Below are 25,207 nucleotides of genomic sequence, written 5' to 3' on the forward strand. Positions count from 1 at the left end.
GGGGCTCTCTGTCTAAGTGAATCTCTTTTGCATTTTGCTCGTTTTTCTTTTTTTTTTTTTTGGAGTTTGTTTGGATTCTACATATTTTTGTTTTTTTCATTTTGTTTCTGATGTTTGGCTTGTGCTCTGCATTTCTTGCTGGTGCTTCTGTATGTGTGTGTGTGTGTGTGTCGGCGTTCATTTCAATTAAATGCAAATCTCGGCTGGGATTTTTCCCATTGAACGCCGCCTGACCAAGGGATAGAGCAGCAGCAGCCACGGAACATGGACAGGAAGTTGGTCTGGTTGGCTCCGTGCATGGCGCGCTGCAGAAATCGTGGAATGTTTTTCACGCATCGCCGCATTTTGTTTTCCGGCAGAAGCTCTGCCCCAGCTGAACCCCAGTCACAGCCTCAGCCAGTGCCACTGCCACTGCCATTGCCATTGCCATCGTCATTTTTTTCTCGTTCTCGGTTTCGACTATATAATTTTTATGTGACGCCGCCGCCATTGTGTATGCCGTTGATTTCTCATGGCCAGCAGCCAAAAACGAGCCATATCGCATTTCGAAAGCCGCTTATAATAAATGAATACTTACCATGGCATCGCTCACCGCTGCTGCTGCTGCTGCTGCGTGTATAATTTCAACAAATAATTTATAGTTTATTTATTGCGAAATTGTTATCAATGCTCGGCCAATGCGGCTCTGAAATTCTTTTTTTCTTTTCTTGATCATAAATATATAATTGTATCAATTTTTAAATATTCACACAACAGTTCTTTAATGGCAACACGAAAATTTCCGTCGAATTCTAAATAGAACCATTCAATTAGCTCGCTTTGGTCGCAGTTCTCTCTAACTTATCTGCTCAACTTCTCTGTTAACTTTTTGTAGTTTACTGGCAAGTTGCAGTTGCGTCCATTAAGGTAATTTTCATTATTTAGTATTTTGTTGCAGTTGCCTCCTCTTCTTCCTCTTCTCTTTTTTGGGCGGGACTCTAGCTGGAGTGCAACGTTTTGCCTGCACTTATAAAGTATTTGCATTTTTAATACTCCACTGTCTTTTTGCAGCTTCCACGACTTGGTCAACTCGCTCGCATCAAGATGTGGCCGACGTCCCGGGACCCACCTGAATGCGCATATTTATGATACGCAGTCGGTGCACTGTCCGGACGCTGCACTTGAGTAAATATTTCCTTTTCCGCTCGTGAATGTTGCGGTTGCGGCCCAACGCACGCCCGCCATAAAAATAAAAAATTCATTACGAAATTTTTAATAATCAGCTTATCTAGCACTGAGTAATTTGTATAAAATCTCTGTGCTCCTAGTAGGAGTGCGTGTGCTCTGCTCTACATCCGTTTGAAAGGCCAAACCCATTCAATGCTCGATTCTTTCATACATCATAAGGCGTGCGATCTTTGCGTTGCCACGATTTGGCTCTCCGCTTTCCACTGGCATGAGAAAGTCAAACATGGACACGTTGTCGCCATTGTTGCCGCAATGTAAAATCCTCACAGCGCAGTCAACACACACGCACACACACACACATAGAGAGAGAGAGAGAGGGTCCTAGAGCTGCGGCTGGGCTGTCCGGCATTTGTAGATTCCGAATGCCAGAATTCACGTTTATTTTCGTTGAATTTGCATAATTTGGAGCGGCAGGCCCGACTGTCAGCCAGTTGATTAAAGTGATAGACTCTGTCAGGTCCTTGCCTTCGTTCACTCTATACATATACCATTTTTTTATATACATATATATTTTTTTATTATTATTTTTTTCTGTTGGCTTTCGCTTCGCTGCTTGCTGAATCGTCTGGCGGATTCGGTTCGGTCTGCTGCGTCTTTGTTCAAATACAACTGAATGCCGAGCAGGAGCCAGGGCGGCTGTGAACTGGGGCCACAGGCTCTGGGCACTGGCACTGAGTTTGGGGTTTGGGCACGTGTTGAGCTGCAGTTTACTTTGGCGTTGCATACATTTTGAAAGTCAAGGTAAATATTAGATTTTTGGCTGTTTGCTGGCCGAAATGTGTGTGTGTGTGTGTGTGTGCGTGTGTGTGAATGTGTGGATGTGGGTGTGCCGTGTTGTGTATGTAGGTAAAACAAATATTAGCTTACAATTTGGGGGCTTACATAGTTAGCTGGGTCGACGAAAAGGCCCGCGGTGGCATTAAACATAACTTATGTGCGATGGCGACTCTATATGTAAAATAACATTCGTGTGTGTGTGTGTATTTGGAACGCTTCAGGGTTTACAATCAGAAAGTTTGCAGAGAATTGAGAACGGGAAAGTCTGTAAAGCATGAAAGATTTAACAATTAACAGAATGAAAGGGAATAATACATTGATTGTGTCGAGGGAGCAAAGTTTTGAAGAGAGCAGTTTGACGAGAGCTTATAGATATTAGATGAGACATTACGAAATCTTTGTAAGACTTGTATATAACAACTAGAGTTGTATATGTATATGTATATCTCTAACTCTCATGTTCTCCCATCAATTTATCTCTTTCTCTCACTCCTTCTCTCTCTCTCTCTCTCTTTCTCTCTTTAGCTATATGCCAATGTATCTCTCTCTCTTTCTCCCTCTTCTTTTCACATCTATATTCCCCTATCTATCTCTCTCTGTCTCTCCCCATCCCTCTATCTATCTCTCTCTCTCTCTCTCCACTCCTCTATCTATCTATATCTTAATCCATCAACTTATCCATCTCTTGACTATCTCTCTCCCGCTCTATCTATGTATCACTCTCACTTACTCTCTCTCTCTCTCTCTCTCTCTCTCTCTCTCTCTCTCTCTCTCTCTCCCCCTCTCTTTTTCACTCACTCCCATTACAAATCATAGATATTCTTTGCTCCAACTGTTCAACTTTGCTGACAGATCTGCATATTTCATTACCATTGCAGATGTGAATAAATTTTATTTTTATTTTTTTTTTTTTTTAGGAAAACTCTTCAAACTCTTTCACATCGTTACGTCGTTTTTTGTTTCAAAGCTTTGTTGCTTTTAATTAAAGCGCCAAATTAAAAATGTCGCATATGCCGAGCCGCGAGTGTGTGCGTGCGTTGAAACTTTTCTCGTAGTTACGCGTCAACCCCAACAGTCCAAACTCTAACCCCCCCCCCCCCCCCCCCCCCCCCTCTGCCCTTAAAAAAAAGTCGGGCTCACTCTGCCCCTTATCATGCAGTCAGACGCGCACATGTCCCACGTGTCACGTTAAATGTCAAGCAAACAAAAGGCCTGTCCCATATGAAAAGCTCGTGCACAAAAAGCTTTTTTACGCCCATTAATTTTTGGCTGTTTTTTTTTTTTTTTTGTTTTTTGTTTTTTTGTTAGTCGTTTGGCTAGCGAGTACGGCAAAGTGCAAAGTGTGAAACGCGCATCCAAATGCGCTTTCAATAACCAGGTTGCAACCAGTTGGCCAACTGCTTCCCGTATGTCTGCTACAGCTGCTGTTGCTGCTGCTGCAGCCCGCAGAATGCGCAGCCAGGAATCAGAAATACATAAAAAAGGACACTGGGAGAAAAAAAGACGCTGAAAAGTTGTTCGCTCTTTGTGGTTGACCGCTTGCAGTCAAAGTTAAAAGCCGGCTGCAAAAAGTTCACCCTGACATCATTGATCAAACGAAGCGACTGACAAAAGGCGTGTTACGTTATCCGTAATGATGCGCCAGCGAGCGCGCTAGCGAGGGCGTGGCCATTATGGAGGAATATAGTACATGTATATATTCAGTGGGCAGCCCACTGAAATGGAGTCATGTTTATCGAGTGCAAAAGAATTTAATTCAAACTGCCGCACAAACGAAGCTGCCAAGGGCATTTCACGTAATGAGCAAAAAGCAAATGAAAGGCAAAGAAATCTTTGTTGGATCTCTATTAGTGACAAAGAGGAGCTTAAGTAAACCTCATTTCAAGTTGTGCTCTCATACTGGGAAATGCTTCTTAACCATGAATAACATAAAACTTGCAGCTATTTATTGCTGTCACAAAATCAAGCGGAAGAAAATAAAAATTCAAGGAAAATTCAAGCAGCTCACTAGAGAATTTGTTATATATATATTATTTTAAATTGGCTTAAGATTTCATGGAAAACTTAGTTCCACAATTCAAGAACTGCAATAACAATCAGTTGGTTGGTATCGACTGCTTAATACTCATTCGCAGCTCACAAACAGCTGAATTTTGTTCTGTTCAAGATATAGTTAATTTTTCTATTTGCCACGCCCCCTAACAGGTATATATATGCGATTTGAGCATATGAATACAGCTTTAAAACTATAACAAATAGATAAATATCCATTCTACATTCTACTAAGATTTTCTTACCAACCCAAGCACTTGACACATTCTGTGAATTGTTTACTCAGCGCTCGAGAGATTTGTGTGACAGCTAAGAATTAAAGTTTAGCTTGGAAGATATAGTCGCGACACCTTTGCCGTTAAGTTTGGCTCAGTCTCATTGCCATTAGCAACTGCAACTGCAACTCCAAGTGCAGCGGAGCCATAACATTACACCTCGCCATCGTAATTACCGAGTACTAGTCCCTGGGAGATTTAAGTACCTGATGGCTCCTAGCTAGTTTATCAGCCGGCAGTAGCTCAGTTTGTGGCAGCTGACAACTATCAGTGGTCGCTGGTACTCGTTCTCCCAGACGACGCGGCGAGGACCAACTTGAATGCGAACAGCTAAGTAAACAAATGACAAAAAACTTTGCTGCTGTTGTTGTCCTGTTTTTGCTGCTAAACGGGCAATCCTTTGTGCCCGCATTGGCTGCCTTTTGTAGCTCCGGGTCCCTGCTTGGGCGCCATTTGCATATCAGCTAAAGAACAGGCGAACCACCACTACAACTAAAAATACGACTATAGACCTTCAGGCCCCCGTCCCCTGCTCTGGGCAGCTGCATTGTTTTTCCGTGCCTTGGCGACGCCATTTTCAGCTCTTTAGCATTTCGCTTTAGTTTCAGCCCTGGCCAACCCTTAGCCTGGTTTTTTTTTTTGTCGACTTTAACGACGCCTAATTGCCTAATTAGGCATTTGCAGCCAGACCCACCGACCCACCTCTCTCCCTGTCCGTCTCGTGCTTTGACCAACTTAAGCCAAGTGCAAATATTAATATTTTTCTCTTCTTGTCAACTATTTTGCAGGTCCCGAAGATATACTGAAATTTCTGGGCAACGAGAGCGTCGTGGATCACTTCAAGCTCGTCACCAAGGACGGCAACAGCCTGCTCATCGGTGCCAGGTGAGTTTCTCTTAGATTATTTACCATTTTCACGCCAGCTGGAAATCCAAGACGCGCTGCTGCTGCACAAACGAGCGCCAATCCTGCAGAGGGTAGTGCCGGTCGCGTCCAGGGTGCGGCACTCCAGTCCACTCAACCCCAATCGCAATCGCATGAGCCGCCTCAAGAGGCCTTTGCAGCTGGCCGCCTACTTTTTCACTTTTAATTCAGCTTTGTGTTGAATTCCCACCATTGTTGTTGCATTCGGGGTGTGGCGCAGAGCAAGGGAAACTTTCCTTTCTGCTTTGCTCCATTTTTCATTTGAAAAGCGCTCAGCGAGCAGGAGTCAAACGGTGCTGCGTACTCCTGCTGCGGCTGTGCACTTTATGAGTTTTATGCGGCGTGCTTTTGTTGCCTTTCGAAATTGGTTTAGCGGCTGATTAAAGTTTTATAATTGCATTGTCGGAGTCAGAGTGAGAGTGTGAGCATTTACGGTTAGTATTTCAGGGGTGCTATGGGAATTGATTAATAATCCGTGGCAAATTAAATGGGTTACAGACATCTGAACTGAAAAGTTGAGGGTAGTTATTGTATGGAATAAATTGGAAACCATTATATTGTATACGTATATATTACGTATACGTAAGTAAGATTTGGGCTAACGTATTTGAATATGCAAGCCATACCTATTCTGTAATATAAAAATTTTATTGTTATTATTTTTAAATAAAAAATTAATATTTACATTAAAAAATTTTAAAATATTTATAAATAAATATATACATATAAGGAACACCAATAAACTTTTCCCAGGCTTTTACCCTAATTTTTGGATGCTTTCTTCTCAACATTTTCATGAACAAATACTTGAACATTTAAACAAATTTCAATGAGAGTTTTCGATTTTAGAGCCACAACTAAATATTCTAAAAATATACAATTTACAAATTTAGACCTTCAATCCGCTTTGCCAAGCAAAATGCCGAGTTAACATTAATTTCTATGCCATCCCAAACCAAAGTAAGCAATGTAGAGCCATAATCATAGTGCGAAACACACAAATAAATGTTCATGCAGCACTTTCGTCTCTAGTTCAAGCTACAGATTTTCAAATACATCAACATGCTGCCAGTAAATATGCTAATGACCTGCAGGCAAGATGCTTTGCTTATATCCCCATCAGTTGAGCTGCGGTGCCCCAAATGCTCGACACATACAAGAAGTATTCACGCTATTATGTGCTTATGCGTGTGGCATTCAAAATCAATTACTTTAACAATTTAAAGTTTTCCATAATGTGTTTTAGCTGTTACCTAGACGCTCGTTGCCAGCGGCAACACTTCGAAATATATCTATAGATATATATGTACATATATATAAGTTTCTACTCAGAGCGGGCAGAGTGTGCGAGGCAGTCAGCCGAGACTTGACAGGCAACAGTTGAAAGTTCAAAGTTGAAGCCTTTAACAAGTTGCCCCCAAAAAGCTGTCTTCCCTGCCTGCCTTCTTCTACCTAACCCCTCCCCCCGCCTCGAGCCCTTTTAGCAGACTTTCTGTAATGTCAACTTTTTCGTTGTGGGCTGATGTAAGCCTCGTTCTCAGCATTTGTTTAACATGTTTTAAATGAAACTCCGTAAATGCAGCGCAGAGTGCAAAATCCACATAAAGCAAACTTCAATTTACTTTTCGCACACATTGTATTTAATTTAAGTAGAAAATGCTGACTATATGAAAAGTTCGCAAGGGCACAAAGGACAGCACTAGACGACAGACTGGCTGGGCGAGCCGGGGCTGGGCTGGCTGTTGGAGTTGAAGTAGCTCTATAAGTAAAAGTGGCATCGAGCCAGTTGGACCTGAGACATAGTCGCTGGCAGCAGCTAACGTGCGTGCTAAGTTTGATTTTGCCAGGGCCAAGAGAAGCAAGGCAAAACAAAGACAAAAAGAAAGGAAAACCCAAACGCAAAACTTTGCAGCAGCAGGTGCCACGCAGATCTGAACGGGTTGACAGTGTGGTAGGGGGCGTGGCGAGCTGCTGCTCAAGTTGAGGCTCGAGTGGCGAACGTAAAGGGTCCGTCGCCACAAGCAGCCAGATACAAACGATGTGAAGCGGGTGGTGCGAGTGCTGGTGAGTGGCGGTGCGAGTGGTGCTGCTGCTGGCGGTACACAGTAAATTCTGACGTTGTGGCAAAAACCGCAAAGATGCTTACTGCGAATGTTGCTCTGCCAGGTTTATTAGATGTGCGTCTCAGAGACAATAGATGGGGCGTCGCCCCCTCTGCTATCGCTGCCAAATGCAAATGGGCGCCAGCTGACACACATATTAAAATGTTGCATACTTGCTGGCGCTCGCCTGGCCTGCCCAGCCCCAGCAGACATAATAAACTTGTGTGTAGAGAGCTCTGTGTGTGTGTGAGTGTGTGTGTGTGAGTGTGTGTGTGTGAGTGTGTGTTATGGCAAAAGGAGCCAAGGAATTTGTGCCGAAAGGAATGCGTGCAACTTGTAAGACAAGACGTCGACACCCTCTGCTGCGACCCCGCCGCCAACCGCACTTGCCCGGCCAGCCCAGACAGTGCAAAACTTTCAAAAATTGCAAAGAGTTTTTGGTAATTTAATATTAACACGAGTTGGCAGTCCACTCGGGTTATGTACGATTCAGCTAACGCTATCGCATTTGCTCTAACTTTCTGCCGCTCTCTCGCTCTCTTTTCCACACGCTCCACTGCACTCTCTCTCTCTCTCTTTCTCTCTCGCTCTAATTTCCTGTGTCCCTGTGGGTTTGTGTTTGTTGCGGCTTTTAGGAACCACACGCACAGATAGCTAGACATACACACACACACAGACACACGTACACACACACACGCAACAAACTGCCAAAAAATGAATTTCCAAAGGCGCTGTGGGAAAATGTTTGGTTTTTGCAATTAGTGCGGTTTGTGCCATCGTTTCATTAAATATTTTATGTGAACTTGGCCCAAACGGAATTACAGCAGCCGAGCTGCATATGGCCACAGCTTGTGGTTGAAACTCTTAGTGCAATATTTTGCCAAGGATATTACATATTATTAAGGCCAAATACTTTGACACAATTAATGAAACGTGTTGGGTTCGTTATTGATTGAACCGCGCTTAAAAGCGTTTTGTAAATTGACAAGGCTTATGGGTTATTAGGGGTTTTACCTCGAAATTGAACGTTTAAATAGATTTTCATTTGGACTATGTGGATAGAGGCAATTAAATTATTAGATATTAGTCGTATTTAGGTTGAATACTTGAACTTGAACTAACACTGATTTTATGTTGTAGTGCCTCAAAGCGATTTATTTTATATGAGCTTCCAGTATGTAATATAATATATAATAAAGTAACTTTTAATCTTTTCTGTAAAGCCAGATTTTTTATTAAAATTTTAGGTCTGGTACTCTTAACTGAAAAATGTTAAGCTTAACTCTTTTGTATATGATATTATATATTAATAAAGTACAAATATAATGCATATACAGAAAATATAACTAAAATAATATATGTATATACCACAATCTAGTTGCCAAACGTATGCAAATAATATTCATATATTTTTAATGAAGACAGAAAAGTTCTTTCATTGAGGTTCCAGGCTTTACTTTTGATATTCAGAAGAATATCTAAAAGAACCATGACTTTGCTATTCATTCAATTTACAGCTATTTCTAAAAAACATTAGGTATATACATATATGTATATTCAATTAGATGCCCATATTTATCTCAACCATTTATTTCAATTGGGAAGCAAAAATGAAATACATAAATTTCACATTGAAATTCTCGTTTCTAATTAACTTTTTTAAGCTAGCACACATGAGTCAGATGCGAATAAATTCTACATTTTTGCCATGCTGCCTAATATGTGTTTTATGCTAAACTTCTATGATACGTTTTTTTCCATTAATTTAATTACTTTTATTTGCAATTCTGCCAGAGCAACAAAAAAGGTAATTCGAGCAAAGACAATTTATGACGTCCAAGTAAAACATTTCTGTTCTTTTTTGTAAATTTAATTACATGCATAATTTCCGGCCAGTTCTTTCGCCGGAAATGTGAAAAAACTAACAAAATATGAAAATGAGAGAAGGAGTGAGAGAGAGAGAGAGAGAGAGGGGGAGGCAAATATTATGAGTAATGCTACAGCTAAAGGTTGAGCCTGGAAGCATAATGAGCTAGCAAAATGCAAACAGTACAGAAACGCAAGCCAGGCACAAAAATTAAGTGAGCGCCAAATATACATGCACGCAAACACACACATACACACACACACACTCAGCGACACACACGCATACAAATTAGTGTTGTAAAAAGCGCAAGTTTTGTTAGATGGAAAGGGCTGGGCAGCAGCTGAAGCAGTCAGAGCTTGTCGGCTTTTTGCTGGCTGAGTTTTTGCACGCATGAACGCATTTGTATGCTGGCTTTGTCGTTGCCAGAGTTGCCACTTACGTGATTAATGGATTTTTAACAAGTTACACATTCCAAAAAGGAGCCCAACTAAACCCACACTCGCGCACACACGCACACACACGCATGCCCACTTATCCAGAGAGAACGTCAAAGTAACCAAAGAACGGCAACTGCTACTGAAAGCCAAAAAGCGCTGTGTGCGCGAGTGTGTGTGTGTTGAGGGTAAGTGTTGCCACATGTGTGCGTAGGAGCTGTATTTTTGTGTTGGGTCCCTACTAAACTAGCATGACAGGGCGGAAATGCGAATGTGACACGCGTTTTGCATGTGAAACGTCATGAACAATGTAGAAAGCGAAAACAACAACAACAACAACAACACAAATAGAGTAAAGAAATAAAAATGAAACCGAGCGAACGAACAATTTACCCTCAAACAGAGGCCAACAGAACTGGCACGTACACACACACACACACACGCACACACAGTCATAGGTAACAGGTATATACACACATATATATATAGCTACCTGCCAATGGCAGGCCCAAGCCTAGCATCCATATGCAAAGTCAAAGTGAATTCGTTAAGTTGCCAAAAGCAGGCAACTAACTGCAAATGGATGAAGCAAAAAAAAAAAAATAAATAAATAAAGAAGCAGAGCCAGGCCACAAGATTCTCGAGGTAGTCGAAAATACACCGTACGACGACATCACAGCAGCCAGAATCAGGGCTCACATTTTTTTTCTGGGCTTTGAGTTCAATTTAATTATGCTCAAATTGATTGAACGCTTGACACACAATTGATGCAACCCTTTGCCGGAGGATGTGACCGAAAGAAACCTTTAAATTGAATATGAATTCATAGTTATCTAAATTATGAAATTAGTGAATAAATTCAGATATTCAGTTTGATAAAATAAAGCATTAAGCTTTAAAACTCTAGCAAAAGTTGTTTTCTATTTATGCAAAGTGTGCGAGGAGTGCGAAAGTTATTAAAACTTTTCCTACAACATTCTGAAGAGCGAAGCAAGAAAGGTATTAGCAATATAAATATAAAGTAGAACTATTAATATTAAAATTTGAAAAAAATGCATAATTCAAATGCGTTTTGCAGGAGAAAACAAGTCGATGAAATAAGCAAAAATTTAATAAACACGTGAGCTATAGAAGAGATATAATTATAGTTTCAACTTAAGCCAGAAAAGTTTTTCAATATCATGAGAAAAATTACTATTGACAAGAAAAAAGTAGAAATGAAAGAAATATACATATATAAAAATATAATTATATAAATATAAATATATGCGAAAAAAAAATTCTATCCCCTTGAAAGAAATTTGTTAATTTATGCAAAGTAATTGCTATGCCTAAATACCTAACGATGGCAACATTAGGGTCTATGCATTCCACTTATTAAGTAACATTTGGATAAGGATTCAACGTTTCCTTGTGCCAGCCGCCCAACTGTCACTTATGCAAATGAGTTTGAGGCAGTTTCGCAGCTATTTCCCATTTCGCCCACTTGACTATTCAGCTCGCTACGTTTTCTTTCTCTCGTTTCATCTGCCTTTTTTTTGTTCATTTGTTGACTGCCGAAATTGCATATGTGGCACGAGTTGGGCTCAAAGTCGTCTCGTTAATTTTCTGGCACTGGCAAATAATCGTAATTCAGCGCTAAATTTGTTATACACGGAATTTGCCGTTTGTGTTTATCGGATCCGTATTTGGGGCCTGTCTCTGTGCCCGCCAGCCGAACGAGCGCTCAACATGAAAATTGGGTTAACACATTAGGTCGGGATATGTGCAGCGATGTCCTCGCTCTCATGTCCGTCGCGCTGTGTGTCCTTGTCACAGTCGCCTGACATCAGTTTCGCAATCGAATGAATGGCGACAAAGGCGGAAATAAAATTGCTAAACGAGAGAGGCAGAGAGAGAGAGAGAGAGAGAGAGTAGGAAGAGACAGAGAAATAAAAAAACCATTCCACGTTTGCCTAACGTGCCTTGCTTTCCTCCTGCCTCTCCTCTGAAATGCTTTTACCTCCCCCCGCTCTTTCTATTGGCATATGTCGGCCTATCTGTTTGCCTTTCTAACATCTTCCTCACAATACAAGAGCAATAGCAACAGACAGTGGTAAACCAAATGGAAAATAAACAACAAAATGTTTTAAAAATATAATATACAACAATTATATCAAATTGATTAAAAATATGAAAATTTGTTTAATATAAAAAATAAATTTAGTTTTATATGTATATTTTATATTTTTTTAGAATACAAACTATTCGAAACTTAATGCATATTAAATAAATAATATTAAAAGTTTCAAAGAATATTTTAACTCTTGAAAAGCTTTTCGAAAGTCTTTTCGCCCACTGTGCAATATTTTGGCAATTCAATTTTTGTATGCAATTCTGCTTTGGGGCTTTTCAGGCGCAGCGCAAATTCGTTTACACACACACACACATGCACACACACACACATACTTCCTCTCGAGGGTGTTGCGTCGTGTCCATCTTTTATTTCATTTCGTTCTTTGCCTTTGTGCAACAATCATTTTTGCACCGAAAATTCATTTCCGTTTGCGCTCGTTTCGCTATGTGGATGTGAGTGTATATATATATATGTATGTGTGTGTATGTGTGCGTGTACAACAATCGCCAGCTAATTTCGTGCGATTTATACGCACACGAGCGGTGGGTGCAACAGCGTTGCATACTTTTTGGGTCTAGCGGCTTGCCCCAAATGAATTTTCATGGCAATTTTATCAAGGCGCAACGCGTCGCCGCCTCTTTACCTATTTCCCTGCGGCTGGCCGTGTTGCGCATAGCGCTGATTTTAATCTGCGGCACAGCGCAGCGCCAAGCAGCGCACACAGCGCTTGATTGAAGATTGTAGATTGAATTGTGAAACAAATGTCCTTGCATGCGCTGCCCCACTCGTACTTGGGCTGGCCAACAATGCCCCGTCGTGCAAGAGGCTGCCATTGTTGGCTGCTCGACTGTGCATTGTTTGGCCGCTATTCAGGCTGATACTCTGAGTGCAGTGGGTGTGGGTGTGGGGGGGTGCCGTGAGAGAATGCTGCAATCTGAGTCGCAAAAAAAGATGAGGACAAGTGCGCTGATTCTTAGGCACAAAGGAGCTCGGCAATGATGTCAGCGGGTAATTGGAAATACATATATAGGACTGCGAAAAGGATCTACTAGCAGTTCTAATATGAAGCAGAGATCAGAGTGAAATACTTACATATACATCTCTTCATGCATAAATATGTATTTCATTAAGACCCTCAGCGATTGCCAGCAATATGGAAATTGGCCCAGCCTACGCTAACCTAATTATATCTAACGATAAATAATTCTAGCCCAGAGCCAAAGACAAAGCACAATTTCCTTTGTCCTTTTATGCAAAATAGATTTTTTTTTCGGTTTTTGTCATTTCCAAAACGACGTCTATAAATTGGGCTTGCATCTTGAGGCGCTGGAATCAGAGACGGAGAGCCTTGGCCTAGGCTTCATTGCCATAATTAATATTGCATTCATTAGTGAAATTGAATTTGCTCGTCGAACGGGCGTTGTTTGGAGCTGGAGCCAATGTCTGCTTAGAATATGCAAGCAGCTCGTAACCGAGAAAATCAAACTGCAAATATGTTGGAGCCCCTTTGATGCGACTAAAAGCTCTCAAATGCTGACAAATTGGAAATGAGTGACCTGTTGGTAATATTTTATGTGGCTGCTGCATCTGGGGCCCCATTCGGAGAGCGGATGCGGAATGGGTAATTGGCCTCACTCAGTGGAGTGCGCTACACTTGGACTTTAATCATGCTTATGACTTGCTAGCTGTAGCTGGGTGGGAGGCTCCAACCAAATGCAATTCGCTTTGTCATGTTGTCCGTGTGATTGTGTGTGTGTCTGTGTGTGGAAGAGTTCCTACCGAATTGAGCCAATGGTGACATGGCCAGAGGTTAGCCCAGGCATGTTTGCAATGGCAAATGTCTGATATGTAGCTCCAACTGCTATTGCTAGCATTGCACCTGCATCTATATCTGCATCCTGTATGGCTTCGACTGGACCTGCTGACCTCCTTCCTCTTGCTGTGGCTCGTACTCATCCTCTGCCTCTGCCACTGCCTCTGCCTCATCTCTCAATGCCATTCACATTTTGCTTTTTTGGCATTTGACAGTTTGGACATTTTCTGCTTGCTTTGAGTGCTGACTGGGGAGCAGCCGGGCAGCGCTAAATCAAATGGTCTGAGGCGAGGAGTCACAAAAGAAAAACGTCGGTCAATAACATGAAACTCGAACCGTCAATTCGATGCATGCCAAAACACAAGAACCGACAAACGAGGGATGCACTGCCCAGCGCCAATGTCTGCCAATGGGAATGCCAATGAATGCAAGAGAGAGCTGGCTCTTTGCTCGACTAATAAATGCCCTCTAAGAGCTTTTCAATCCGTCTGCAAAACATGCAAATTTAAAACAGTTTATTTAGCTTAATATCTTAGCAAAATAATCGGCTCTTGAGCATTTCAGAGAGTTTAGCAAAAATATTTTGTTGTGCATGCAAAGCTTTGTCCAAGTGTCCCAATACACCAGAGATAGACAGCCTGAAAGCTGTGATGGTAAAAGGAAATGAAAGGAATTGTGGAGCTGGAAAATGGGAATTGCTAACGCAGGAGCCTGCCTGCCATGCTTCGATAATTTTTGCATGGGCTGCAATTGCACACACATGTAATTCAATATGGGAAACGCACATAAGCTGAGAAAAAGAAGGCAGACAGAGTGAGAGAGAGAGAGAGAGAGAGAGAGAGAGGGAGAGAGAGACTGGAAGGAGGGGGAAGGGTTGGGAAACTAGATAGCGAATGGCGGCGACAGCATCAAATTTTAACTTTGTCCAGCTGCCAAGCAACGTTCACACACACACACACACATACACAAGCACATACATATATAAATAGAATGGGAAAACTTATGAGGCGTTGCCAAATTTGCTTGATTTGCTTAGCTTTTGGCTATACAGTAAAGCCATTTACCGTTATGTCACAAGAATACCGCCTCGACAGCACGTCGACGGCGCTGCTGCAGCGGCTGTCATGAATGCAACTCAAACGTGGCTGTTGGCAGGAGTCGAAGGGAATTTGGCTGGGCAAACTTCCTCCAGCAACAAAAGCTGTCAAATGCCCGACCAAAGTCAACTTCTTTTCATGCCTCAAGTGTGCAAGCAATGGATATCGAGCCGGCTGCATGAATGCAGAATGCACGATCTGCAGAAGGCAAAATCGGAATATGCCTTGCAGGCATCCACATCTCACTGCAGCTGCTGCTGCTGTGCCAATTGCAACTGCTGCCAAAGTAGCGCAAAGTTTGATGACGTGTGACATTGAAAGTTGACTGGCAATGACAGAGTAGGCAAGCAGGTTGGCTGAATAAGGCCCGGCGGCTGCAATTGGCACTGAAAGGGCTGCGAACAATTCGCTAAGCAGCCCACCCATGAATCGCATTTGTAAAGCATCGCAATTTATTCAATACGTATAGCTGTGATACAGGGTTGAAGGTGAATAATGTTGAGAGTAGTGCTAATTAGAGATAATAGCAATGATAATGATAATGACAATGACAATGACAATGACAATGACAATGACAATGACAATGACAATGACAATGACAATGACAATGACAATAATAACAATAATAACAATGGCAATGAAAATGAAAATGAAAATGGCAATGATAATGACAATAGCAATGACAATGACAATGAAAATGAAAATGACAATGACAATGACCTATAACGATAATAAAATCTATACAAATATACTATATACTATATAATAAACTAAACTAAACCTTGCCTTGCAAATGATATAAAATCTTCTCTTAAAAGATTCTAATCATTTCCTCTAGCTTTAAGAGGCTTTCATTGCAGACTGTATTCTGATTAAAATGACGCATTCTATTAATTTATATTCAATGTATTCAAAATACGTGGAACTGACATTATTGAATAAATCACTTGTATTTATTTACTCTCAAACTTAGACAATTCCCATTCGGGTCTGCCCCTGATGGGGGGTATAATTTATACACAATCAAGTATTACGCTGCTGCATAACAAATAAATTATGAGCATTATTCAAAGAGCGCTAATGATGCTTAAATTTCGCAGCAAAACTGTCAACAAACAAATAATATGCCATTTTTTCATTGGCTAAAAATATGACAATCGCAGTGGGACAAGTAGCAAAAAAAAATAGAAAAATAAAAATAAAAAAACAGGAAAAAACGGTTTGATAAATACGCATATCAAAATTAATCAGATCGGATGGTTATGCATAAAAAAGTATACGTTAATTTATATTCATCATATTTACATGCCATGTACAGCAAGGAGCAGCAGGAGTCGGGGCCGCCTTCGAGGGTAATAAATATGTGGACCTATGTTAAAATCTCTGGCTGGCATTGCGTAATAAATTTCACATTTTATTGGCCACACGCGAGAGGTTAGCGAGAACTTGGCATAAAGATGGGTGCGAGCTGGTAATGATGAGAAAATGCGTTGCTACGCAACGACTGGATACATTTTGGGTTCGTCTATCTATACATAACCAAGGTCACTTCGCTGTGCGTGTATGTGTGTTTGTGTGGGTGTGGATGTGTTTTGGTCTTTTTCTTTCCATTCAATTGCCGTTCGCCTAAGGGCAGCTCTGCGTCAACGCGTCGTATGAGCAATTTGCATGTTTCAGTGGAGTCTAGACGGCAAAAGCAAAAGTCTGGGGCTGGGGCTGGGACTGGGGCTGGGGCATGAATGCGGGCGGCTGCTGCTTTGGGTGGCTCGGATTTGTCTATTTTATGCTTTTTGTGGGTCAAGCCACAAAATGAAGGCAACGAACGGCAGCAGCGATGGCGGCGATGATTTTATTTCTTTTTCGTGTTTTGTTTCGACGTTGCCAGGGTTTCTCAATCTATTTTATGGCAGCGTCACATTCTCATTGTCATGCTAGATGCTGTTGTTGCTCTTGTTGTTGTTTTTGCAATTTTAACGTCTTTGAAAGGCCGTCAACCACAATGCCGTTATTTATGTGCATGCGGCTTTTGTTTTGTTGCTTTTAGAAATATTTGAAAAGGGTTCTCGATGCTCGGCCCTCGTTTTCTCACCCGGTCATCATTTTCTCACTGACTCAAAACGTGTGCGTGGAAAAAATGGCATTTCCCCATCGAAAAACGCAAAGAAAAACGAAATGAAAACGTCAACTTGTTACATAATTTCAAAATTATGGCGAAATCATGCGAATGGGTTCGTGTCTGTGCGACAGCTGCAGTCAGAAATGTGCTCAGCCAACACTTAACATGGATGTGTTGAGTGTCTAAGAGAATGTGAATAAAATATGTCGAGCGGAATAAAAAAGCCATTTTGATTTAAAAACTTGAAGCTGTCTCAAAAGATTTATCATAAAGATACATATATATATTTTTATATTAGGCTTACATTACAATTGTATATAAATTGGTATTAACTAAAACATATTTAATCACATTATCAAATTAAAAAGGAAATAAAATCAACTAAGCCCTAAATATTTAAATATATCTCCACCAAATAGGGAGACAGAGAGAGAGGGAAACAGACATCAATGCGCTTCAATTAAATATACAACTCCACATAATAGAGACAGTGATAGAGAGGGAAAGAGAGAGAGAGAGAGAGAGAGAGAGAGCGACAGACTAAAATGCGCTTCAATTAAGTCGAGTGCTGTGTATGTGTTAGCGATAACTAGGCAAATCAGGCAAATGCATTGATCAAATATGCAGTCAGGCATTTGATACCCCATAGCCGCCATGGCCATAGTTTGAAATATCTGCGGTCTGGGATGCTGTCAGGCTCGAAATGATTCGTGGTCGCGATTCGTGTGCGGCTCGTTGCATTCATGAATAAATCGCAAAACAAATTCCAAACCCAATTCATTGTGAATTGTTTTAATTTTTAATTTTTTATTTGCCCAACATTTGCATGGGACAAAGAATATTTATAAACTGTGATAAAGCCGCTAAAATTGCTGATATTTATTTGCATACAAACCTCAAATACCCGACATTTATGGTCTTATTGACAAATAGAATAATTATAGTTTCCATTATTCTGTTCATAGCGCTCGTAAGCACTTCAAAATCGAATGTGCATTTAGTTGGTCCACACGACAATTACGCATTTAAGCTGAATACGCTCCCTAGCTCCTATGAAATGTTATAAAAGCTTTCAAATGGTCTTTAACATGTTTCCGTCATCTGTATAAAAGTATAAAATAGTATGAGGTCTTGCACTTAAAACGCTTTGTAGAAATAAACTGAGCGTAACAGCTGAGCGCAACATAAATAAAAATAATTACAACAGCAGCAACAACAACAACAACAGCAGCAATAACAGCAACAACACAGGCAAGATAACATGCGCAAAGCAGTGTAAATCCAGCATAATCGTTGCATACGCTGACTGCACTGCTTGCAGGCAGTGCAACAACAGCAACACCAACACGAACACGTCGCCGTGTGGAAAATATTTATGAGCGTGGCTTTTATGCCAAATGCATTCTATAAAATGTTAACCCCACCCTGTGCCGCGCCATACCCACTCTGTCTCTCTCTCTCTCCCTCTTTCGCGTTCTGCTGTGCTGCTGACTCTGCTCTGCGCTGTCGCATTTTAACTTAACGTTTTCGTAAGCGCGTAAATATCATTGGCGCTTGTGCATTAGTGTGTGCGCCAGTGTGAGTGTTAAGCAGTGCGTTAAAGTGTTTATGTGTTTGTTTACGTGCGTGCATCCGCGTCTGCATCTCTCGCTGCGCGTATGCAAGTGTGTGTGTGTGTGTGTACAGGCCAGTTATTTATGTGTGTGTGTGTGTGTTTTTTTCCTTTTGCACTTTACGTTTTTTGGCACTCAACGCTGTCGCCGTCGCAGTCGCAATCATAGCCACCTGCAGCGCTATCGCGTAACTCCTTTCTCACTATCTCTTTCTCCCTCCATCTCTGCCTCCTTGTATGCTAATTTCGCTCAGCACATTTTATATTTATACGTTGCTGACAACAACAGGCGACAAAATTGCAGCCAACTTAACTGGGAAAACCGCAGGGTTGCCAACGCTCGTTTCGTTTGAAGTTGTTGCTGCTGCCGCTGCTGCTGTTGTCATAATTAAAACGCGCTACATAATTGCCAAACAATGGCACCGTGACTGTGTGTGTGTGTGTGTGTGTGTGTGTGCCCCCGGTCCTGTCCTACTGTAACTTGTAGTGCTCGCAGCCTGGACCTGGGCCCATGGCAATCACGACGCATTTATTCGACTGTCTAACAAAGTGGACAATGTGCACTTTTTCCAGGCCCTGTTTGCATTGGCCAGGCCAACAACCAGCATACACTCAGTCGCACAAAGACCGACTCGTGTGCAGTTTGCGGATGCGCTGCAAAATGCTTCCACAATTCGGGGGTAATTGGATAACGGTGCATGACGGAGCACCGATGAAAAACCCTCCACAATGTTGCACAAATTGTCTCCACACATGGGCCGTTAGAGCGACATCATAGTAAATAAAAAAAAACAGAAAAGAAATGCTAACGAGCAAAATGAAAAGAAAATCCATTATTAATATGGAAAGAATATATTGTTAAATTGAGAAATACAAAGATCTCAAAAGAGATTTTCAACTTACATCAAATAGTTTAAGAAATAAAACAAACTAGTCGAAATATGGATACTCGGTTGAAACGTATCTCTACTTGCAGCCGATAGAGAGCTATATTATACAAATGTTACACCCATGTTAAGTAAACTATGTTAGATATATTGCAAACATACCTCGGCTTATTTCAGCTGTAATTCAATTGTAATTCCTTGTACTCTACGAGGTCTGCTCGCAAAGTACCGTGAATTTTGAGTTGATTTCAGAAGCAATTACTCAAGTGGAATTCGCGTTACGTTTCGCACAGACCTCGTACAACACACAAATCTGCAAAATTCCTCTTATGAGTTTATATTAAAAATAGTTTTGCCAAGAATTTATTTATTTGAATTAGGTAAATATGCAACTAACTGTACACTCGCTATCTCGCTCTTTCGCTCTTGGCACTCCTGCCACTCGCTTTATACATGCACATATCTAATATATGATTGCATGTATATAAAATATGTATGCAAATTGCATAATTTGCATTCTCATGCAGAAAGTTGGAGCGAGCATTGAGCTAAAAAGGTTCTTTTAATATTATGACAACAATTGCCTGGCATTGCCGGAACTTTGCAAGAGCAAAGTTCACTTTTAACCGCATCATTTGGCCCCAACTTGGGCCACTCCGTGCCACTTTTTCGCCTAGCAGCTGCACCTGCATCGATTCTTGGATCTACCTTGTGCCAATTCGCCTTACCCAGTGCAAAAGTTGGCTACATATTTATTTTAAATTTTCCGCTCACTTTTTGCTGCATTCAACCCGAAAACACCGGAAGTCTCGATAAGGTTCCCACTGCTGCATATTGTGGGTGGCTGTGGGTGGCTGTGTGTGGCTGGTTGTGGTTTGACTTGGCTTCAATTGCCTCATTCGCATTTTGCCTCATGACACGCCAGCCATAAAATATTCGGCCAAAGTGCACTCACACATGCATGCCATATATACACCCACTCACCCACGCACACGCACACACACACACACACACACATTCACATGGCCACACTCACGTAGTTGTGGTTTCAATAATCAATGAGTTGATTTTATGAAATTTCTGTTTACCTCACTCGCCTAGCCCTAAAAGCCCACAGCAGCGCCATATATTTGGCTTAAAGCATACACACACACACACACACACATACACACGCACATACATGTATAAAGTCTCACACACATACTCAGGCCATACATATATAATTTTATTAACGCGAATTTTGAAATATTTTGCATAAATTTTCGTATTACGGCATTTTTGCAGCAACCAAAAGCATTGCCACGTAACCCTGGATAAAGCGTGTTGATTGCGGGCGCATAGGTCAAATGAATTTTAATTAATATTTTAATTAATAAAATCAGCAGCTTGCTTATCGCATTGTCGCTGCGCCCTTCTGCTGCCTCAGTTGAATTTACCAAGATTGTGTGTGTGTGTTTTTTTTTTTTTTTGCCAGGCTAACCCGTTCGATTTCTCATCTCTAATCCATTTTCTTTGTTCTCTTTGTATTTGCAGAAATACCGTATTTAATTTAAGCATACATGATCTCACGGAACAGCAAAGTCTCGTGTGGTCGTCGCCGGAGGAAGATACCAAAATGTGTCTGATGAAGGGCAAAGATGAGGTAAGTTGGACTTTTGATTTTGCTAGTTGTGGTAGTAGAATGATAAGATGAGGGAGGAGTTTTAACAAAAATGTGAGAAAAAAGTCTAAGAATAAATTCCAACTAGGCTAGGAGCAACCGACTTGCTGTTATTCGCAGTAAGTAGAACAATCTTAGTTCGTTTGCTTCTGATTTGAACAGCGTTATAAATGAATACTTCATTTGATTTTATAGATAGTATGATGGAAAATATCCTCCTCTAATAAAATAGAATTAAATCGAAACGCTTATACTGCACTTTGGCTTCCTTTCGAAAGGGCTTAGACTAGAATAAAGCATAGAAGTACTTCTTTATGAAATTATCATGCAGGAATCTAACCATTCATTATACTTGGCTTAGCTATATCGCTTAAACATAGTCTTAAATTTCGCTTTTTTTCGACATCCATCTTCATTAGCTTGCTCATACACTTTAACCTACATTTATCCAACCACAAATCTTAAGCCTTGCCTCGAATAGATTATCATCTTGGCATCCACTGCCATTGCTTCTTTCGATTAAGTTTTGTAAGCCTTTTTTTGGTAATTTCCATTTCATTGCAAATGCGGGCCAATGCTTCCGCTGCAGCAGCAATTTGGCGGTAACAAGGCAAAAGCAATAAAATCTTGTCCGCCTCCCACGAATCTGAGTCAGATCTGCGATGAATACGGCCAGTTTTCTTTTGTTTGCTTGACCCAGCTGAGATTCCGAATCAAATTTATTGTGAGCATATTACTAATTAATCCACTCACAAAAATGTAGCAATAGAATGGCCCAAAAAAAAAGGAAAATAAAACATGAAGGTAAACACTTTTGAATTAAATTTGGTATTGGCGAAGCGCAACTTTTTTTGTTGCTATTTCTGCTGCTGTTTCGCCCTCCGTTTCCGGTCAAGTAAACAAAAGGGAGCACACCGCAAGGAGAAATGAAGGACATGCCGGCACCCCAAACCCGTCGTTGCATGCTCAAGTGCACTTCTGGCATTGCTGACGCTGACGTAATTAAGCAACACTTGTTAGGGGCCTGCCCGGTGCACAGTTGTTACCTGCGCTGGGAGCAGGTGTAATTTGTTGAACTCAATTTGCTTCACTTGACTTGCCCCCAACTAGGTATTTATAGCTTCAAGTTGTTGGCCAAAAGGAAAGAATTAACCTTTTGTTTCGTTGGCCAATATCTGCAAAAAGGGTTGCAATGCGACTGCCAAACCCCCTTTTCGTATGCCTGCTGCACTGTGTCCCAGTGTATTTGTGTGTGTGTGTGTGTGTGCATAGCGTGCATGGCCGCCATTTTACAAAGGTTGCGCCCTTTGACTGCAGCGCAGCCAAAAATAAAATAAACCAAAATGTTGAAAAGAAAAATGAGAAACTAAATTGCAATTGTTAGCATATTATATGCACTAATGAAAAGTTCAAATTTACAATTTTAATTAGCTGACATTTCGCTAATGTGCTCTGCCCCCCATCGCAGATAATAGTCGCCTGAGCAGCGCCTAAAAGCCGACTGCACTCTATGGCCCGCAATGCAATTAGGAAGCCGAAAAAAGAAAAACACAAAAAAATTCAAACAAATCACGCGATTTTCCTTTTATCTAGCCCAATTAAATCGCTGGCATAGGCTTAACGGAAATAAACTAGTGGAAGTAATGCACAAAGGGTATTTAAGCTGAGGGGATTTTCGATAAGATATCTTGGGAATAAATAGGTTGCGCTGGCTTAGTATAAAAGGATCTTGAATGGCTATTTGAAGAGAGTTGAAGATTATTTCCTCACATTTAAAAAAATTTTGGGAGTAAAGTTCAACAGTTTTGACATATTTCAAACAGCTTCAGCTTGAAAATTCATGCGAACTTTGACTCAAAAAAATGAAGGCATTTAATCAACTCGAACAATCACATTCATATTCATATATGTTTCCTGAACAATATTTTGGGCGAATCGAAACTTTAAGCTTGCATCAGCTTTAGCTTTGTGTTATGCTAAAAATAAGCGCTTGGAAACTTTTCTCATTTGCGCTGAATATTTTCAGGCCAATTGTGTCAGCAACAACAATTACAACAAAAGCAACAATAGAGGCACAAAATCATGGCTGATAAATTTGTTGAGCGCAGCAAATTTATTTTTATTTTTGCCTCTTTCTGCGAAAGCTTGAAAAAATTTCATTTTAATAACGCGCCCAAAATGGCGGCTTTGTGTGTTTTCTTTTTTTGTGTGTTGCTTTTCCTATTTTATAAAAAAGAAAATGAAGTAAAACTGCGAGCCGGAAGCGGCAAAAATGGAGCTTAAAAATGGGTTGCTTTCGGTTGGGGTTACAAGCACGCACACAGCCAAACAAATATGATTATAACTGCAGCGATAAGGGCATATAAATATATGTATATGTATGCATGTATATAGAAAAGTTTGTTGTACATTTTTAATTGATTTATTATTCGGCACAATGTTTTATTAAAGCTGCGTAAACAGCCGCGCAGCAGAGCAGCAGCAGCGACGGCCGGCCTACAACGAACTGACGCCCCCGGCCAGGCTCCACTCTGGGTGCCAAAAGAGCAATTGGCCGGCCAAAAGTGCTGAGCAGCTGCAAAAATGGGCAAACAAAAAAATACTGAAAATAAATATATAATAATAAAAAAAAAAAAAAGAAAAAAGAGAGAAGAGACGACCAACAAAATGAACATTAAAAGCGGTCAGCCGAATATAAAAATCTGGGTTGGGCGGCGGGTTGCCGAATGGCTGGATGGATGTGTGCATATGCCGTGAATTAATTAATAAAAGCAAGTTAAAATATTTGATTAAATTGTTTAAGCCCAATATTAACGCGAACCGTTCACGCAAAAATATTTGCACGCAAACTTTGCCAGCGATCAAATATTTGCTTCCCACGAAATTCCATGTGGCTTTGTGTTCAAGTTGTCGAGGATTAAATAGGTGTCGAAAGTGGCAGAAGAGATGAGCTTGTATATGACCAAGAGAGCGAAAGAGGTAGCACGACTTGAAGCGAGCTTTTAAAGTGGAGAAGCGAAAGTCTTCGCTTTGACTTTTAATGGCATTATGCAGTAAACCAATTGAAAACTCAGAATGAGGCTATAATAGCTTCAAATGTGTGTGGAAGTTCCCATAAGGTACGACCAGTAGAGTCTATCTATCCCTGTACATCTGTTTGCCCATCCATTACTTTGATATACGCTTCTATCTCAGAGCCTACGAGAGCTAAGGACTTTAAATTATTCATAAGTTGCATTTAATTTAATATTTATTTAATACAAAATTTTAATTTTTGCAATTTCGTAGATAGTGTAGATATTATAAACATATATAATGCATATTAAATTCATAAATATTCAGTAGAGTATGTAGATAAAATTCTTGTGAATATTTATGAATTTCATATGCATTTTATATGCATTTAATATACATATATTTAATTTAATTAGACTTAGTTCAATGCATTTTCTCACATTTTGCATCCCAAAATAAAAGAGTTGTACTTTATAATCATTAATGAAAAATATATGAAAAGAAGTCAATTGAGTGTTACGAAAAACAAAATTCCATGCCCTTTAATGATTTTTTGGGCTTTGTTCTTCGCCCAAATAAAATGCAAACAGACGATTAATTTTGAATGGCAGCTGAAATTTTGTCAAGCCTAAAGGAATGCGAAAAAAAGAGAAAACGAAAAGGTAAATAAACAACACTAAAGTGGGCGTGGCGAGAGGTCAACAGATTATGTGAATCGCTCTGCAGGAGGCGGCGTTTGTGGGCGTGGCATTGGCAGGACTTTAGCAGAATTAATGAAATTCCGAATGCCAGAGCAAAATGTCAAAACGAAATGAGTGATTTGAATGGATGTACGCATTTGAATGGACAACAACTGACACGCCCATGCCCCTGGCCCCCATTGCTGCTGCTGCTGCTGCTGCTGCTTGTCAAACAACAAGTGAGATAAATGAGCGTGCGATAGTTGCCGTGGAGCTGGACGCATAGTTGCATGGATATATTGAAACAGGCAGCGACACCGAAATGCCAAGGCACTCTTGCGGTCTCGGGTTCTCGCCCCCCTCTCCCCCAAAACAGAAGGCCGTTGACTATGTCTATATTGATGTGGGTGTGCCCCTGTAGCCTGTGGGTGTAACTGTGGCGTTGGCGGTGGCGGTGGCGGTGGCGGTGTCTGTGGATGTTGAAAGTGTTGGCCACCTGTGCATAAATTAAAAGCACTTCCGCACTCCAAATGAACAATAGCCGTCCGGTCAG

General features: G+C 40.9%; 1 protein-coding gene across 6 annotated transcripts in view; it reads left to right on the forward strand.

Annotated features, from left to right (window-relative positions):
• Positions 1 to 25,207, forward strand: part of Sema1a (semaphorin 1a) — a 148,768-nt gene that overhangs the window by 82,658 nt on the left and 40,903 nt on the right. For all 6 annotated transcript variants that reach the window (XR_016196477.1, XR_016196478.1, XR_016196479.1 and 3 more), the window contains exons 2-3: positions 5,120 to 5,216; positions 20,833 to 20,941. Coding sequence is in view for 3 of the 6 variants with exons in the window: in XM_089257855.1 (XP_089113981.1) it covers positions 5,120 to 5,216; positions 20,833 to 20,941 (206 nt within the window). In the remaining 3 variants the exon portion in view is untranslated. The remainder of the gene's footprint in view (positions 1 to 5,119; positions 5,217 to 20,832; positions 20,942 to 25,207) is intronic.

This window comes from Drosophila navojoa, chromosome 3, assembly GCF_054131105.1.
Source record: "Drosophila navojoa isolate 15081-1374.11 chromosome 3, UAZ_NAV_1.0, whole genome shotgun sequence".
Lineage (NCBI taxonomy): Eukaryota > Metazoa > Arthropoda > Insecta > Diptera > Drosophilidae > Drosophila > Drosophila navojoa.